Source organism: Coturnix japonica, chromosome 3, assembly GCF_001577835.2.
Source record: "Coturnix japonica isolate 7356 chromosome 3, Coturnix japonica 2.1, whole genome shotgun sequence".
In the NCBI taxonomy this organism is placed as follows: Eukaryota; Metazoa; Chordata; class Aves; order Galliformes; family Phasianidae; genus Coturnix; species Coturnix japonica.
Genome location: NC_029518.1, coordinates 57,065,692 through 57,084,445, shown reverse-complemented (window position 1 = coordinate 57,084,445; position 18,754 = coordinate 57,065,692). Strand labels below are relative to the sequence as shown.

Below are 18,754 nucleotides of genomic sequence, written 5' to 3'. Positions count from 1 at the left end.
TATCACCTCTTCCAAACCTGCCACAAATTCTTGTTCTCCCACGGGTTTGTGTTTTTATTCAGTTTAGTCAAAAGGGAATAAAAATAAAAATCCAGTGTTTCTCAGCTTACATCAGAGAGAGCTGCAGCCCTGTTGGCAGGGTATGTACTATGAACATCGCAGTGAATAGCAAAAGACAGGAGGCTGGGCATGGAAAAAAGGAGCTTTCACTCTGATTATATCAGACTGCTTGACAAACTATTGGAGTACATGCCTCTTTGAAAAAGCCTTAGTGCGTTAGTAATAACGTATAAAACTGAACTACCAGCAGCAGCGTGGCTATCAACAGCTGACATGAGTGCTCAGGCTAATGGTAAGGAAAAACCCTTTAATGGATTTGCACCGAGAAGTGGCACAATTAAATTCATACAATGCTAAAATTCAGACAATTACACCTTGTCCCCTCCTCAAGGAAGGAGGGGTAACCACCCATTGTCAACCAATGCATATTCACACTGCCCACATCCCGCTCTGAGCTCCTTAGGTATCCTGTTCACATCAACACACGTACACCAAGACTGCACTTTTATCCCTAACATAAACCAAACAGCTTTCCCTCACTCCAACTCGAGCCTGCAAATGCATCCTAGAACACTTCAAATAAAGTTTTCATTAGGTCCCACTTTCATTCTGTAACTGAGTGTTTCAATATTCTGTACAACGCAGAGGCCATCCTTGAAGCTGTACACCAACTGCATGGCATCTAAGCAGGTAGAAAACTGTTGTGTGGTTTTTTTTCCCCCTAAAATCACAGACAAAATGCATTATGAGAGCTACAAGGTAATTATATTTCTGGTGTTTACATTTTAGTGTCAGCATTTTTAGTGAAACATACTGGATAAAAACACATTTATTCCCGCAAATATGATTCATAGAATCAATCACAGAATGGTTTGGTTGGAAGGAACCTTTAAAGACTGTATAGTACCAAATCCTCTGCCATGGGCAGAAAATAGATGAGGTTGTACGAAGCCTCACCCAACTTGATTTTGACCTCTTCAGATGACGAGGCATCTACCACTCCTCCGGGCAACTTGTTCCAGTGTCTCATCAGCCTCAAAATAAATAATTTATTTCTTACAGAAAACCTAAATCTGCCCTCCTTCCGTTGAAAAACGTTGCCCTTTGTCCTGTCACTGCAGGCTCCGATAAAAAGTCTCTCTCCATCTTTCTTACAAGCTGCCTTTACAGTCCAGAAGACCACCTTACTGAAGTTCCTTATGAATTCCTTATCTCTCTAACAGTCCATCAATGAAAATGATATATTTCCAACGCAGAAGTGAGAGAGGAGGGCTAGGCCTTAAGGAAGACAAGGTAAATGACATCGACTGATCTTCTCTTATCTTCTGGTGCTGGTCACTCCATCACAGAAGATCACCAGACTGTTGAGGAACAATTTACTCCCTCAGTGTCACTAGCAGGGATTTCACTTCTTTAATTAAAAAAGATTACTCCACAAAATCTTGGTTTTACTCAAAACAGAGCTGGGGCTGCCATGTGCATGGTCTCTATGGTCAAGCTGCCAAAAGACAAATGATTACAAAGCACTCAAACATGGGGCAAGGGAGGGAAACAGTGGTTACCACCTCCTGCCTGTGCTAACTGGACAGCTCCAAATAGTCACTGTCAGCAATGACAGGACAGGACCATGTCATCATCAAACCAAGTGCCCTACAATAGGTGTTTTAACTTCAGAACCTGCACTTCACCTCAAAGTCTTCCCAACAGTGATGAATAATGTCATGCAAACTTGTATTGAAAAAACAGTAAAATCCATTAGTAATGACAATTATTTTCAATAGTCCATTCCAACAAATAATTTTATAGCTACTAGTTAACCACAGATTTTAACTAATTCATATATAACTGCAAGACAACTCAAACTTTGGACTCTGCCTATTCTGGAATATGTTTGGAGCTGCAAGCTAGTTCACACTATGAGGAAGTCATGGGGCAAAAACAGCTAGAAACTGTAGACCCTCCTCTAGAATTTCCAGCTGTCAGGACAAACGGCCTGAGACCAGGTCCTGGTCTGAGGAGCTCGTTTCTCACAAGAAGACTGCGAATTGAGTCCCGACCCTGTAACAAACCTTTAACCAGTGCACATGCATCGTAAGGGACCGTGGCCTACGTAACTTCACATAACCTACTGACAAGAGTCACAGCACAGGGAGAGTCAGAAAGACCAGCAAGAAGTTGTCCTGCTGCCTCCCTGCCCAACACTCACCTGAAATCCTGGTGTGGAGGTTGGGCTTCATGCGGAGCTCTGGGGATGGGGTGGCAGCCTGCAGCACCGCCATGGCCGCCCGGCGCAGCGCACTGTCAAAGATGGGCAGCACCTGGCTGGGGAAGGCGTTGAAGTACTCCCCGATCTCCATGTTGGTCTCAAACAGCGTCAGGGCGTCGACAAGCACGGGATAGTGAGCCTCGTCGTCCCCCTGGCGCAAGATGCCGAGGATGTCGTCCCGGTGGTGCTGCAGCAGGTAGGACTCAAACACCTGCCCGATGAGACTCACCTGGTCGGCGCGCAGCGCCATGCCGAACCTGCCCGGACAAGCAAAGTAAAGCAGTTAAAAAGTGAAAGGCTTCAGAATCAAGTCATAAGGCAAGCTAAAAACTTAGGGGAAAGCTCACGGCGGAGGGAGGCCCGAGCAGGCCCAAGCTGGGCTGTGCGGGGCTGCTACGGGCACCGGCTCCTTCCCACCTCCTCACGGCTGCCAGGCGGGATGGCGGCTCCCGCCAGACAACGGCGGCGGGCGGTGCCGCAGCCTCCGGGCTGTGCCGCTCTCCTCGCTCCCGCCCGCCCTCGGGGCAGCCGGCACAGCACGGCACGGCACGGCACGGCACGGCCCGCCCGGGGCTCTCCCCGCCCTCAGTGCAGAAGTGAAACCTCCCGCGCTCGCTCGGCGGCAGCCGCTGGTCCCGCCCTCCCGGCTCCGCAGTGAGCAGCGCGGCAAGATTTGAACGCAGCGCGGCCCGGCAGTGCGCTGTATATATAGGCCCCGAACACGCTCCCAATGCAGTCGTACCTGCCGCCGCCCCTCTGGCCGAGTCCCACCGCTCCGACAAGCGGCGGCGGGAGGAGCGGCCCCGTCCCCGCCCCTCCAGGCCGGACCCGGCAGATCCTCCCGCCGGAGGCACGGGGCGGTGTTATGTGTTCCAGAGCCGGTGTGAAGGGTGCAGGTTGGACTGCTCTGTGAGATACTTAGAAATTGGCGACAGGACAAAGGGAAACGGCAACAAACTGAAGCCTATAAAGTTCTGCACAAATGTGCGTGAGAAATTCACAGTGAGGGTGACGGAGCACTGGAACAGGCTGCACAGAGAGGCTGAGGGTGTGGAACTAAAGGTTATAGTTAGCAGGCATGGTGGGGATGGGTGGTCAGCAGCTGGACTAGATGTCATTCAGGTCTTTTCCAGCTATAATGATTCTTTGATTCGATGTTTCTGCACACTGGTTGGGTCAGCAGTTACCTGGTTTCTTGTATGGCAGAGACAGCCAGCAGCTGGAGCAGTTAATTGCAGCTACAGAGCAAATGACTGACATTGCTGTGTAAAGGCTGGAACTTGGTAGTGGTTCCTAAACAAACAAACAAAACCCTCAACAACAACAACAAAAACCAAACAAAAACAACAACAACTGCAAAAGACAAAAAGAAAAAACAACCAACCAACCAAACCTGCCTGAAATATTTATACCTGTCAAATGATAACTAGTAGTACCTGTGTGCTTCACAGATTAATAAAGAAATGCTTGGTCAATAAAAAATCCTCCTCCCAAAAGTATCCCATTTGGAAATCCATGAGGTGGCTCATGGGTTTAAAACTGCTTTTTTTGTTTTACAGGATACAGTGCGTGCCATAGAACTGGCAATGTCTCAAGAGTACAAGAACCATCAGCCAATGCAGTGGTACACATCCAGCATGCAACTGGGATGCTGCCAGCGGGGCTGCATGGGTGCTGAGACGTGCTCACGGATCCCACAGGTTAGGTGAGGATTCAGACTTAGCAGGATGAATGAGATTTGCTGTTCATCTGATCGTAACACTTGAGCTTAAATGCTACCTTAGTTTCTTTTCTATTGTCAGGTGCAACTGTGTCTGCCTCTCCTATTTACAGTACAGTTACATGTTTCTCTATGCAGCCAGGCACCACAACTGATGGCTTCCATCTGTAGTGAAAACTCAAGGACTGTTTTTCAAGTTGAAGTCTTAGCTGCCCTCTGAACTTTTGGTAGGCTTGATCACTGAACACATCTTGTTATAATAAGGCCAGATTTTGGTAGCCATTATGGAACTATACTTTTATATTGTTAAGCTTAGCTCTTCTTGTTTCCTAGCAACATTAGTACCAACACTTCTGGCATCAGCTGCTTCTCTCGGTGTTCAGACTGCTGTTTAATGCAAGCAGGCTGTGATACCATGGCTAACTGAAAATTACTGAGTTGCAATTTACAATACCCTTTAGAATGTCCAGGCCCTATGGTGCAGTTTGAACAGTAGATAAAGTCTAATTGCACATGAGCTTTAAAAGGATGAGCATTAACACAGTAAAGGAGGGCAGTAAAGGAGCCTAATGGTAAGCCAGGCAACAAGTTGTTAATAGTCAGGCTGAGCAGTCAGGCAGGAGAAGTTCTGGTACAGCCAGGCTGCCAGATTTTGTTACGTGATCCCAGTGCTACCTACAGGCACTTCCAATTACTGCAGAGTATCTAAAGAAATGGATATTTATAAATAATAATTTTAAAATACATTGAAAATGAGTTAAGCTTTAAACTGAAAAGTGATTTTGCTATACAATTATACTTGGAAATTTTGCCAGGGAATTTATAGAAAAAAGTGAAAGTGATACAATCAATGCTCAGTTCCAGGAAGTAGCCAGGCCACATTACTAGAAACTATAGATTCACTTTTGCTAAAGTAAAAAACGGCTCATTGCTTGTCTAGGAAGAGCAGTAACAGTAATGTTACTAGATTACACTGAGAAACTTAACAGCTGAAAGTCATTTTGCATCTTTCAAAGCTGCTGTTTTTGCAAATGATATTTCAATAATAATAATAATTAAAAAATATAACAAAAAGTACAGGCTAGCATTCCTTACACCTACATTTAGGCAACAAAGGCATCTAAATGGATTGTTGCACTACAGTCTTTGTACAATAAGAAGTGGTAAGTGTGCTGATTCACACTCCTGAAGCTGCCTGTTGTCTGCAGAAAAGGCGTCACCTTCCTTATAAGCAAGAAGGAATTAGTGAAATTTATCTGTGACTAGTACTGGAGTCATGCAACAATATTCACACATATCTCAAAATAAGGGTTTGCTCTGACATCCTGAACAAGCCTGATTTCTAATGTTATAAGTGTATTCTGTATGTAATTTATTGCCAGTATAGCAAATGTACTGAAAGTAACAAGACTCAGTCAGATAAAGCAATACTAATTGTAGCTTGATTTTCCAGCTGAGTGGTTGTATTTTTTTTTGTGGGTTTTTACACCTTACCTTCACGTATACCTTGATTTAGCAGGGGGTTGTTAGGGTAGTATGGTCAGGTTGTGGTTGGACTTGATGACTGGACTTGATCTTTAAGGTCTTTTCTAACCTGAGCAATTCTATTATTCCAGGTCCAATTCCTGCTGCAGAACAAAGCCATGCAGGTTTTGTGACATAATTCTTCATTGTGGTATGAGAGTATGTATGTAAAATGGAGCATTTTTTCTGCTAACCTGGAAGATTCACCAGGTTTCACTCTCATCACAGAAGTAAATCAAGCAATCCAGACTGAACGGCCAAACTTCTGCCTGAAGGCAGATTATGATGACATTCTGATTAAATGTAGTATTCTTCTGCATTTTGCCCTGGTGTCATGTATAGTTTGTTACTTCCTTCTTCCATCGGAAAGCACAATAAGGATTAAACTACATTATTTTGCATTTGCTCTTTGACTTCTCATTGTTAATTTCTTTCTGGATAAAACTGTTTCGCGAATATATACTTTGCGAATTGTGCAAGAAAAAATACACAACACTCACTTCAGAACGTTATAACAAAATGAGCTAGTGTATTTTATTTCGGTAACAGCCAAGAAATCTGACATTTTGCTCAATATGGCTTTCTTCTAAAATTAAAAAGTTGCATATTACCTCCATTTGAGTGCACCAGCTACAGAAAATCTCCCGTATACATCTTCAGTTCACAGCAGCATCACCAGAGTACAGCTTTCAGTGGATTTTTCAAGCAGAATTATAAGATAGAAGTTTTAAAATGTTCATTTAGAATATTTTATATTGTTTATATGAAAACATACAAATTTTTCATTTATACATATACTACATATAAAACTCGTTGTAATTAGCAAGTATATCCATCTGGGTATTTACCTTTGTGCATACAGGGGGAAAAAAAAGTATGTAGTTAGGGCTTCAGGTGAAATATTAAAGGTAGAGACTTTAGTATATGCTAACTAAAACCTTATTTAAACAACTCAAACAATTGTTCCTGCTTTTAAAAGATAAAGAGTTTTAGCTTAAAAATACATTCATAAAACAAAGAGACAATTTTCTCCCTGAGACTACCAGTGTGAGTTACTTTGTGGTAATCGTTGAATGAAAAAATACAAAAGAGACAACAGGCTTTTTCTATATGCCGCAGCAAATTCCTGGAGCAACACCAGCATCATAAAAGGTGTAGACTGGAGAATCATGCTCACTAGCTGAAAGAAAACCATGTTCATATATCAGACAATAAAACTCTTAATATAGACAACTGAAGGAAATTAATGTTTAAAGATCTGTATCTCTAGTATGTATAAATGGCAAACAGTTTTTTTGAGTTGGATTGTTTAACATTTCAGACATGAATTTTATTTAAAGCAAGACTTTATGCCCCAAACGTAGACTCCTGATTTATGCAGAGATACGTAATATGGTATTCTACAGGAATCAAGCATGTCTTTGTTAATACTCTTAACATAAACGCACAATTTGTTAGATAATAACTAGAAGGTAAAGTCTCATGGGCATCGGTTACAGTGTCAAAACCCTGCCCCAATGAAACAATTCTTGCTTCTTTTTTATGGCCTTCCCACTCTGAGCTTCTACGCTGATTTCCACAGAATTTAGTCTTCCTTTTAAGTGTTAGGAATGGGACAGTTTTTGAAATGCTACAAAGCAACAGAACTGGGATGGATTAGACGTACCCTGCCCAAATTGGAGAGAATTTTTCCTTTCACAAATTACATTGTATTTATAACAACCATGCGATTTTTTTTGGGGGGGTGGGGGAGGAAGCCTTACCTAAAATAAAAGAAAACACATTTATAGGACAAAGGGGGAAAGCATTATGTTTGTTCTACCAAAATTTATTATGTAGTAATTACAAAGTTTAAAGATCCTTCCATCTTAAGTAAAAATAATAATTACACACATTATATAATACCATGTCAAGTGATTCCAACAAATATCACATGAAATACAGTGCATTTTCAAATCAGAAAGACAAATATTTTCTCATTCACAGTGTTTGACAAATTACAGGAAAGCTCGTTCACATGAGGGTTTACTTAAGGTCATGCTCTTATAAACAGTCCACATCACGCTGTGCCACAAAAACAAATCGTCTCTCAGAATGTGAAGTATCGGGCAAGCCACTCCTGGCGTTGTGGATCTGGTGAAGCCACTGGTGAAGCATCAGTCTGAGGAGGGCTAAATTCACAGAAAGAAAAAGATATTAACCCACAACTAAACAGAGCACACAACTTAGGGGAAAAAGATTCTCACAGAGAATATCAATAGAACAATCTTGTTTTTCCTTGGATTCGTTATCAGCGTGCCTCTGGATATGATTTAATGTCTCCCTATAGAACCTGTGATCATCCACTCCATTGGAGAGCATCAGCAGCACAGACAAGTCAATTCAGAAGCCACATTACAGCGTGGGCAAATAAGATTTTGGGAAATATAATTAAAAATCTCCTGAACAGCTGAGCACCATCAGAAGAATAAAAAGGGCTTTCTAGGAAAAGTGTGTCTGTAGAAGGTCCTCTTTTAGCATCCTTTTCCTGTGCTAAAGTTAAATTTTCAGAAATATGATGCAAGCATCATATTTGTAGACATGTGCTCACAGAGACTGGTTGGTAACACACTATTCTCATACTTTACACTGATCACAGATATCACTTGCATTGTTGTTCATGCATCTATTTTAATTATTCTAATATACGAGGAAAAAATAAATTGCTGCATCGCGAACAGTATTTTATTCCCCTTTGAACCATTTAAAATCTCACTGAATGTGCAAGAAAACATAACTTCATAACACAATCAATTTTCTTTATCAGTAAAAATCCATGTTAAAATAATCCCTGCTGTATTACTGGGTGATACAAAACACAAAACATTTTGGAATGGAAACTCCAGCATCACAGTCCATGAGGTCATGCACATGCATGCTATCGGTATCTGAGCACAGTCATGCACACCACATGCACAGGAAAAATAAGAAGGATGGCATTAAAAAAAAAATAACTGTTTAGTTGACATAGACTGTTCTCTTTACTTATCCATTTTGCATTCTACTATCTGCTTCCTTTAATAGTAAGTGGTTGCTGGGTATGTGGCTTTCCACATTAAAACAAAAGAAAGGGTAAACAGCCAAGTGTGGATCTGGTAATTATACATTGCTTTAAGGCACCAACTTGGAGGTAAGAGATCAGTACCAACTAAATACAGCACACAGTGCTTTTTCAGTGCCTTTAATACGTAGCCAAATAAAGCAAAAAGATCAAATTCCTACCTCTAAGAAATGAGTTAATAATTCAATTAATTGTATCGATTCATTAGAGAATGATTTTAGACTTCCATGCTGATTTTAGTTACCAGAAGCTCAGCATTAAGCATTTAAGCATATATACCCTTCCTGTTTCTGCAGTAAAGTTTGCCTATGATTTGTTATAGGTGAGGCAAGGGGAAAACACAAAACATTCACATAGCACAGAAAATCATTTTCTAACATAAAAATCATTATCACACAATTCTGAATAAAAGAAATTCTGTGCTAGTAACAATTTCTAAATGACAATCAGCAAGTAACACAAACATTAAAAACAATTGTTCATATATGTAAACAATTGGAAGCACATGAATTCTGTAAAGGTATCTAGAGAGGTTTTCAAACGTCAAGACTTGTGAAAAAGTGAAAATATACTTCAATAAGGTCTACAATAAAAAGGAATACTATAAAGAGGTTACAAATATAGTGTAAAAATTGAAAATTCCGTAATATTACTTGTACCTCTGAAAGGTTCATGAAGCAAGTGGGATTCAGCTCAATACAAATGTAAATTTTCCTGAGTTGAGAAAGAAAAAAAACATTGGTGAGGCAACGCTCACCTCAAAAACGTCTTGGGCTCTTTGGGTGGCATTGGCTGTGGCAGTGGTTTGCTGCTGTTGAACTCAATATCGTGGATGGGTGAGTTAGGAATGGGGTCCAGGCGGTTAGGATGTCCATTGCCCACTCCGCTAGATTCCAGAGCACTTAGATTGGGGACACTCACAAACCTGTTTGTTGATTTATCATTCTTCTTCTTTTGCTGCATTAAAAATAACAAATATAAGGAAGGCTTCTTGTACCAGGACAGTTGAGGAAATCTGCAAATTTAGGGTTGTTTTGGTTTTTTTTTCTGGCTTTTTGATGGGAGAGGGAGAAGTTGGACAGGGAGGAGAGCAGCCGGGACAGAGTGGCCTTTTTCTTTTTCTTTTATTTCCCCCCTAGATGCAGTTCCACTGTTTGTTTTGACCAGAACCAAACAACACTTTTTGTTGTTGTTGTTGTTGTTTTTGTTTTTCAAATTTCTAATTAAGACCTACTATAATAATAAACAAGCACATTATTTTTAAAGATCTCCCAATATAACATTCTGCTCCATTTTAAGACTTACTTATCAAAGATAGTAAGCTTTCCTCAAATTTACCTTTCACCTTTATTTAAGTCTTTTCTTGGTAGTAGTGGAATAGCTTTACTGACACATATTATCACAGCAAATTTCAATGATGAAAAACCCAAATTCTCCAACAGGTTTCACCTCATTACTGACACACATTTTGCTCAGAACCCAGAGAAGCAGCTACATTTGTTTTAAAATCATTATGCCCCCATAGTTAGCAAGCGTTATATCAATACTGTTGAAGATGAAAATAATGCTGTGTGAGAGTTCCATCTGTTGCTCAATGAAAAGACTGGGCTTCTAATGCTACTCCAGCTAACGCTTCTGGGCACCAGATGGCACAATTGAACATTTTCACTTCCTTAATAGTCTGTAAACTACAGATAATATTCAAGGGACTTGAAATACCGACAGACTTTATTTTAATATAACTGTTTTACTTTCCATAACACATCATACAAAGGAATCAGTATTTATTTGCTTTTATAGATATTTTAATGTATAAATATGTTTCAAATAGTTCTCTAGGTCTTCAAAAATAACTGACAAAATACCACGCATGTTTCCTGAATTCTATTGAATATTCCATGTCAGTGATAAGGATTATTAAAAAAAAAAAACACCCTATTTTCAAAAAAGATTCATTTCTTCTCATGAATTATCTATTAACTGAGTATGTTATCTATACTGTCAGCAGAAAATCTACTTTATTCATGAGCATCAGGAGTTGAAATGGAAACAGAGTCCCTATTTAGTTCTCTGCTGGCTTTGATTTCAGTACCTGCCCACTCCAAAGCTGAGAGGTGAAAGCACTGCTAGCATAGTACAGTGGTGCATATGCTTGTAACATAAAATTAAATATATATTTATTGAACAGAAAGTTATACTAGAAAAATGGTCTTTTTTTAATCACTGCAGTAGAAGATCACTAGCTGCAAAAGCTTAAACTAATTCTTCAGGCTGAAGAAGAATTAAATAACAGCACCATAGGAAAACTTGGGTAAGACTAAAAGTAGACAAATGTATGGAAAACAACTGCAAGGTATTATACAATGCAATTAAAACTGTGTGTGAACCATGCTGTAGTTAAATCTGTGCGCTTCATAAGTGGCTTATTTCTACAAAATGTATTTATCTCTATTAAGTGCTTTGAGAAACACTACGGATTGTATTTTATTTTCTATAAAGCTCTCTACACTTACAAAGCAGTCAAATCTGGAGAAAGACTGTGAGTATTGTAGTATTGTTTCCATGAAGTTCATGCAAAGTATTACAAAACATCAGATTCAACAGCATCATACTAAACAGATCCATTGCATAAATTTGAGAAACTCCAATACATACTGCAATGGCTGTAATTTTGCAATAACGTGCAAAAAGCCTGTATTAATTAGTAATTTTGGGGGTTATTATTATTATTACAAAGAGAATGAAGTTTTCAGTTTATCTGTATAATTCATTCTCTAATAAACATAATATGTGCTCTGATAAAGTAACACATTCCACAGTTCATGAAATGAAAAACTGAAATGTTCTGTCATACAAGACTTTTTTTAGAGTCTCAATTTTAAGTGATAGAAGTATATGATAAAAGTATATGAATGATCACTACGGAAATCTGATGTTGAAGTACTTTTCCCAAGCACGTCAGATTTCACACAAAACACAAGCTTACACGCTCAGTGATTACATTTCACGTCTTTATAAAGGAGTGGTTCAGACAAACTTCCAAGATGTTGAAACAACTTTTCACACAACAACAAAGAGTTCAAATTAGTTTAAGCCCAGCAGAGACAATATTGGGACTACTAAATTCTTTTATGCAGGTATGCATAAAAGTTAGGTATCAGCAGATAAACTTGCCAGAAGTGCTGGACTCCTGAGAAGTGTTGGAGAACATTGACAATTTACGGCAGAGTCTGTGCAGATGTGAAAATACTCTGATCTGAATTGAAATCATAAAGCTTAGCTAAATAACACAGCCTGATCTCTTAAATGACAGGGTGAGACCATCCTATTTGCTCTGGTTAACCCCCTTAATTGATAACCAAAATCTAGATCTTAGAGAAATTTATTCTAATGTCAAAGAACCCTGAATTGTGAAAGACTATATTGCTTTATTTGGTATATCTTGATTTTTTTCAACTCATCCCATATGCGCCTGTATTTGTGGCAGTCTGAGTGTCTATATATAATCTTCACAACTGATACAACTGGGAACAACACTGTCTAGAGAAATCAAGACAGAAATTCTGCTGAACTGGGCATCTACTCAAAAGACCACAGCACACCAAGCTTCCTCAGTTATTAATCAATATCCCTTAACTGTAACAGGAACTTAGGCACATAGTGCACATGTAGTCACTGATATGCAAATATATTAACGGAGGCATCAACACTGAATTTAATCTTGACCAGACTTTTTATGTTATCCACTTCCCAAATGCATAAAGGATGTTTTGAGCCCAGCCATTCTCTGACACACATGAACTGTTTATCCCCAATGTGGACTGTTAACCTTGATCACTGCACACCTCAGCCACTTGCATTGTACACCTTGGGCTACCCTCTGCTTCAGAGCCATCCTAAGTTCTACCTCTACAACTGGGAAAAATCTTTTCTTTCCATGCAGGTGAAATAACCTATGAATTATTGCAAGAACGAAGGAAACGTCAGAGAACTCATTCTGACTTTCTAAGAGGTGGAAAGAAACAGAATGAAGGTACTGCAGACAGAAACTGCAGACTACTTTTGTTCCTCATTAAGAATGCTTCTGGCTTAAGTGATGGTGATGCTACTATGGCTGTTTGTAGAGTAGCCTCCCTGGGCTGCTATTCACCAGGATGGAGAGAAGTTGAACAGGCTGTTACTGATGTATTCTTACTCATACAGGATGTAACACTAACTGCTATGGTTAAAAGCTGATTTCCATCTGCTGCTGCCCTTACAGTCCCTACCTAGTTTGTCTCTCCAATTCTCTTTTTCCACTCAGTCTCATTCCATGTCCTTCCCATACTCTTTTTCTTCATGTTTTTGCCCCTATTTCTTTTCTTTCATGTCCCCTCTCTGTCTTTCTAGTAACCTTCCATCCTGCACCATCTGAAAGAAAACCTGCATTTTCCAAAGCAGCCAAGAGAAATAATGGAAATTAAACCTAATTTGGGATGTCACTATTGTATGCTACATTTCTGCTCTCTGCAGCCTTTCTATCCCTGTTCTATTTTGATTTTAGAGTTTCGTGAGGAGGAACTGCGTTTTATGTCGTATGTACATACATACACAAAAGAAAGAAATACCTGCACAAAAATCAGGAAAGACAAATGGGGAATGATGTTCCTTGTTTTGAACTTGTCTTTAAATAAAGACTGATATATGTACACATACACATACACACACTTTTCTTCTTTTTAGTATACGCTAACTTTAGATTTCTTATTTTTTACTTTAGCAATGAAGTCCATGGAACATACCTTCACCAATGGATTTATAACACCAACATTAGGGCTTGCATTAAACACTTTGTTGTAGTTAGTCTCCCTGTTAACTAGCTCCAGCTGATAGAACTTTTTGTCCTCCTAAAAAGAAGAACAAATAGAAACTTCTTTTTATGCATTCTCAACCACTTAGTGGCCAAATCTGTCTATAAGGTGATCTCAAATACATTTATGCTTGTATTTTTTAAAGAAACTGATACTTCTAAAAACTACATTTCATATTTAATGTTAAATATATTATTATATGTAAATATTAAATAATTTCTATTTATGCAGTTCTATTGTATATGTTTTAATTGTGCATCGATAAAGATTCAGTATGGTTAACATGAACTTCCCTTATTCCTTCTTGCTCCTCAGTTAGAATCTAATCAGATTCATCTGAGCCAGGCTGACAAGGTGTGAGTTTGGGAAACTCAGTGCATCAAGAAATTGGAACTCTTATTAAATATTTCTTCAAACCCTCTCAGATAACTCATGAGTCTATTTCTTATATGGCTTACATGGCCAACTTCTTAGTCCAGGACTGCAGATAGAAAATATCTGACCAAGGTCATACTGCATTATTTTTTTGCAATAATGTACTGTGATTGATTGTGGAAGATTCTGTAATTAGTAGGTTTACTGTTATAAGACAGTGGAACCACAGGGACAATGTGTTAAAGAATACAAATATGAGCTATCAGGATTGGTTCTTTAGACGCATTTTGAACACTGTGAATTAGATTAACATTTGTACTTATTAAGGTATTAAACCAAGAGAGCATAAAAGTCTTACAATCAATTTCTTTATGAGCTGGTCCCGTTCTGCAATTAGGTCTTTCAGTTCTGAGATAAGCTGCAAGTCTTCTGGTCTTGATTCTCTGTTTTTATATTTTTCTTCCATTTCTTCTAAACTTTATAGGAAAAAAAAATACCCCCTTTAGCCTGATTGAGTGCTAAATGATAGGTGAATCAAATATATGATTTGTGCAAAAGAGACTTCAAGTAATTAGAACAGAAAATGACTTCTTTTTTCCCTGAAGTAAATTAATTTCTGTGTTACCACTTAAGCTCTGGCTAGTTGAAAATAACAAAACCCAAAAGCTTTGCTATGGTAACTAACATTTTGGGCAAAATTCTATAAACTTCACAACATTTTCATGCATGCAGTACAGGTTGCTAGAAAAAAGGCCTCTTGGAAGCCAGACTGAAAAGAAGGCACTCACAAATAAAATATGTGTACAATACAATTACAGAACACATAACTGAGACTGGTTATTACACACGATACAGGAACTACATTGCACTGTATTTAACAGTAATGTAAATTTTAAAAGCTGGCAAGTGATTTGGTGAGGAAAAACCAAATAGTATGATTTTCCTTTAATAGATGACTACTCTCAAAAAAGTTGCATGCTTGTGATACTGGAAAAATAGATAGATAAATCTGGCACCATCTTCCTCATTTCATGTGGAACATATTGGGACAAAGATATCCAAGAACAGTGAAGACTAACAGGTAACTAATTCCTCTCTGCAAAAGCAACTTAGTACCATTAGAGCTGAAATAAAGGAATGAGCTGCAAGAGAAAAGCAATAAAACCTGGATATTAGGATATCTGAATTAAAAGAAATGCCATGATTCTTGAAAAAAAAGAAAAAAATAGGAAACCTGAAATGCTTAGTGGGATAGCATTAAAGGAGAGAAGTGAAATAAGCCAACTGAGAGACAAAATGCACAAGTAACTGCATAAATCTCCTTGTTTCTTCTTAAATAACTAGTTTTGAAGACACCTGATGGCTTCAAATACCTGCATTCATTTCTGAAACAACGTTCATAATGCTAAACATTGCTCTAAAGGAAACTGTTAAAATACTAATCTCACATATTCTGCTTTCACACAATTCAGTGTACCAAGTTTGAAAGAGAAACTCAGATGATAACAAGTATTACTGAGAAAAACCTATGAATTTAAGGTATCCAGTCAGCTCAAACTTAATTCCACAAGACAAACTGAAGTGACCATTTTTCAATTTAGGTGACTACTTCCTCAGAAACAGCTACATAATTCTGACTTTCAGTTGCTTCTGAAAGCACAGTGCACATTAGATTATATTTATAACCTTGGAATAACCTGTACATAATTTGATGGGATTATGTAATCTATTTATATAATACATTATGAATGTGGAAAAAAAACCAACAAACCAAAACCCTTTTTATTTGCAGAAAATGCATTTGACTCAGCATAACAAAAATATGCTCAGATGGCTTAATTTTTGGGCATACATTTTATGCCATGGTAAGCTGCTGTATACAGATGCCCAGAGTGTAACTGTATTACACTCTGTGTGCATATTTGTGCATATGTGTGCAGAAGAATAAGAAGCAGAGCTTCCTACAGTTTCTGAGTGCTCACAGTGTTAAGAGAGAATTAGATTAATTTAGGGCTTTACTGGCCATTATTAGTTGATATTTATGTAGAAAAGTTTTCCATCATATACTCAGAACCAATTACTTTCTCTGCCTTACATGTTGTGCTGCAAATCCAAAATCTCTCACTGACCACTTTTTTTCAGAAAGTTCTCAATGTCTTTTGGAGCCCTAGCCAGACATCTGAGGTTACAGACCAAATGGGTTACATCACAGACAGAGAAAAAGAATGAAGTATGTGGCTAAGACAAGAAGACTGATTAGATGACATATAACTACACCACTTCTCCCCAGACGTGGTCCAACCGCAAGTGGCATTTTGTCTCAGAGTCACTCTTTAGTAGCTGTTAAGCCCATATAATCAATTTCAGTAATTAATTTTCCCTATGTTAGCAAACCTGGAAATGTCTGTATCACTTACTTTGTATAATCACGCTTAAATCGTTACTACTGTTCTAATTTGCAAGCTTGCTGAAGAAACTTTTGTATTCTCAGAAAAGATATATAAAGATATATTAATGTTTGTGAAAGAAACTCAAAACTCTTGAAATCACACTTTACCCAACATTCTAAGAACTGCACAGACTTAATATTTTTCCTACTTCAATTTTTTTGGGCTCAAATCTTTAAAAATTATCTTGCTAAACTATCCTAAAGCTTACAAGAATTGTGCCAGCAAATGCAACCTTAGGCCCTATATTTGAGCGAGTTTTTTGCACCTTTTTACCTCTGCAGTATCTTCAGTAACCTATTGACATCATAATGAACTAATGTTGACTCAAACGCAGCTACATACAAACTTTTTTAATGCAACAAAACTTACGAAACTTGTAAAGCTGAATTAATTTCCTTGAGCAGCTCTTGGGTCTTATTAAAATCTGCCAGCATGCTTTGTTTCTCTCTGATGTGCTCTGCTGTCAAGACATCCAGCTCTTTCTCATGTTTCTTGCTTAAATCTTGCTCATGCATCCTGTTTAATTTATTTTTTGTTAAAAAAAGAGTTATTCTAAAATCAGACTGGTTTGTTCATCATGATTTTCTGCCACTCTTTTAATGGCTTTTACACAATACCAGACAACACAGAAAGGAATTACTGACTCATCAAAACCCACTACTTACTGTCCTCCAACCTCCTAGCTTATTTCATTGTAAATGCATCTCCTTTAATGCTTTTTAAAATAAACAAACATAATGAATTAAAAAAACAAAAACTGGACAACGACAACAAAAACACCTGAGTGGACTGTTACTAAAATACACCAAAATGTGTTACCGAAATGCAGCTTAACTATACGTCAATATTTGCTAACTGTAACAGTATTGGGCATAGCCTTTCTGAATGAAAAATGGCAATAAATATCATAACTTGATTAAAATGATAAATTAAAAGCTGCAAATGGTGAGGTATCTATGGAAAACAATACATTAGACAATACACGTTTCAGTTTGGAGCAGAAAAAATCATACCTGATCTGTTGGTTAGATTCACTGCGTATTCTAAGGACTTCTTTCCCTTTAAACTCTAGTTCTTTTGTCAATGCACTTATATTGTCATGAAGATGCAGAATCTCTTTGTCCAGTTCAGCTATATGATGGTCTCGATGTCTCAGTTCATCTTGTAGATCTGATATTCGGCATAAGAATTCCTTCTCCTATAAGTAGCAGCAGCAAAAATTAATAGAGTTGCCTCTCAGAAGCACAAGACTTGTTTGTGGAAGATAATAGCTGACCAGAATTTTCTATACAATGCTTAATTCTTTTCTATTGCATACAAGTACAAATAATGAAGAAATCAAAGCTAGACAGCAAGAAAACTGCATCTGTTAAAGAATTTAAACTGTAATTGCCATTAAAGTTTGTGTAGTTCAATACATTTTCCTTTTGCTCACACACACAACAACAAAAAGAAATACAACTACGAATGATAGGGCTCTCATTTAGCAATTCCTACTTCTACAACATATGATATGGGTAAGCTGAAGTCAGAACTGACTTTCTCTTTACAACACCATACAGCGGTACAAAATAGCACGAGATGTGTGTCTTGTGCCCATGAAGTCAATGATTCAGAAATTTAATATCTAATGTACATATAGATACAGGAGTCATAAATATCTCACAGCTCAATACACTCCAAGTTACCCATCTAGGTAAGATACTTGCCTAGACATAACGTGTGTTGGTACGTTTGTTTTCTTACTTTCTTAGTGCAAAATACAACTTCTATATTACGTAATATTTACACTGTGTCCAATAAATCAATTCACAGAATCACAGGATTGTAGGGGCTGGAAGGGACCTCTAGAGATCATCGAGACAAAACCCCCTGCCAAAGCAGGTTCCCTACACCACGTTGCACAGGTAGGCAGGTCCAGGCAGGTCTTGAATATCTCCCAAGAAGGAGATTCTGCTGCATTGGCAGCCCATAATGGATTTGGGGTTTTAGTTTTTATATAAGAAACAAGTTCAAAGTAGTTAGGTTTTGTAAGAAGCTAATTTGTCTTTTCCAAGTTGACTCCTGAAAATAAAAGATATTTTAAGTCTGAATCAATCATTTGGTTTTAAGAAACCACTTCTTAAGCATATCACTAGTTGTAAGAGAGAAATAACTTTCCCTTTTTAAGTCCTGCTGGCCACTGAGGAAGAGTAGAATTTTGTGAGAATCAGCAGTTTCCTCCCAAGGAAATTCAGTGTGCTCTCAGATGGCTGCACAACTCTAAAAGGGAACTGCCCTGATATGGCAGCCTTTACGAGGCTCCTAACGAAGTTTGCTGAAGTAAGAAAAAGCTAAGCAAGAGAGTTCAGTAGGGATGCATCACCTGCTGGTTGGTGCTGGCTGACTTTGAAAGATTAAATTCCACCC

The 18,754-nt window shown here is 38.3% G+C and overlaps 2 protein-coding genes and 1 long non-coding RNA gene across 13 annotated transcripts in view; 1 reads left to right on the top strand and 2 right to left on the bottom strand.

The window, feature by feature from the left end:
* MCM9 (minichromosome maintenance 9 homologous recombination repair factor) overlaps positions 1-3,164 on the bottom strand; it is a 43,104-nt gene extending 39,940 nt beyond the window's left edge. Inside the window, exons 1-2 of one of the 3 annotated variants that reach the window (XM_015858684.1) lie at positions 3,069-3,164; positions 2,267-2,583 (exon numbers count right to left, since the gene is read on the bottom strand). In XM_015858684.1, the coding sequence (XP_015714170.1) occupies positions 2,267-2,576 (310 nt within the window). In that variant the 5' untranslated portion in view covers positions 2,577-2,583; positions 3,069-3,164. Of the gene's footprint in view, positions 1-2,266; positions 2,584-2,673; positions 2,834-3,068 lie in introns of those variants that run through there. The other 2 variants (XM_015858685.2, XM_015858683.2) reach the window with 2 other exon arrangements.
* Positions 3,165-3,204: 40 nt separating this feature from the next.
* LOC107311775 lies at positions 3,205-5,889 on the top strand. The gene is made up of 3 exons (XR_004306505.1): positions 3,205-3,310; positions 3,886-4,031; positions 5,663-5,889. It is a non-coding gene; the product is annotated as an uncharacterized LOC107311775 (long non-coding RNA).
* Positions 5,890-6,074: 185 nt separating this feature from the next.
* Positions 6,075-18,754, bottom strand: part of FAM184A (family with sequence similarity 184 member A) — a 59,209-nt gene continuing 46,529 nt past the window's right edge. For 2 of the 9 annotated variants that reach the window (XM_015858686.2, XM_015858687.2), the window contains 6 exons: positions 17,359-17,543; positions 16,715-16,861; positions 14,254-14,371; positions 13,452-13,556; positions 9,428-9,627; positions 6,076-7,741 (listed from right to left, as the gene is read on the bottom strand). In XM_015858686.2, the coding sequence (XP_015714172.1) occupies positions 7,660-7,741; positions 9,428-9,627; positions 13,452-13,556; positions 14,254-14,371; positions 16,715-16,861; positions 17,359-17,543 (837 nt within the window). In that variant the 3' untranslated portion in view covers positions 6,076-7,659. Of the gene's footprint in view, positions 7,742-9,329; positions 9,385-9,427; positions 9,628-13,451; positions 13,557-14,253; positions 14,372-16,714; positions 16,862-17,358; positions 17,544-18,754 lie in introns of all 9 variants that reach the window. The other 7 variants (XM_015858689.2, XM_015858691.2, XM_015858692.2 and 4 more) reach the window with 6 other exon arrangements.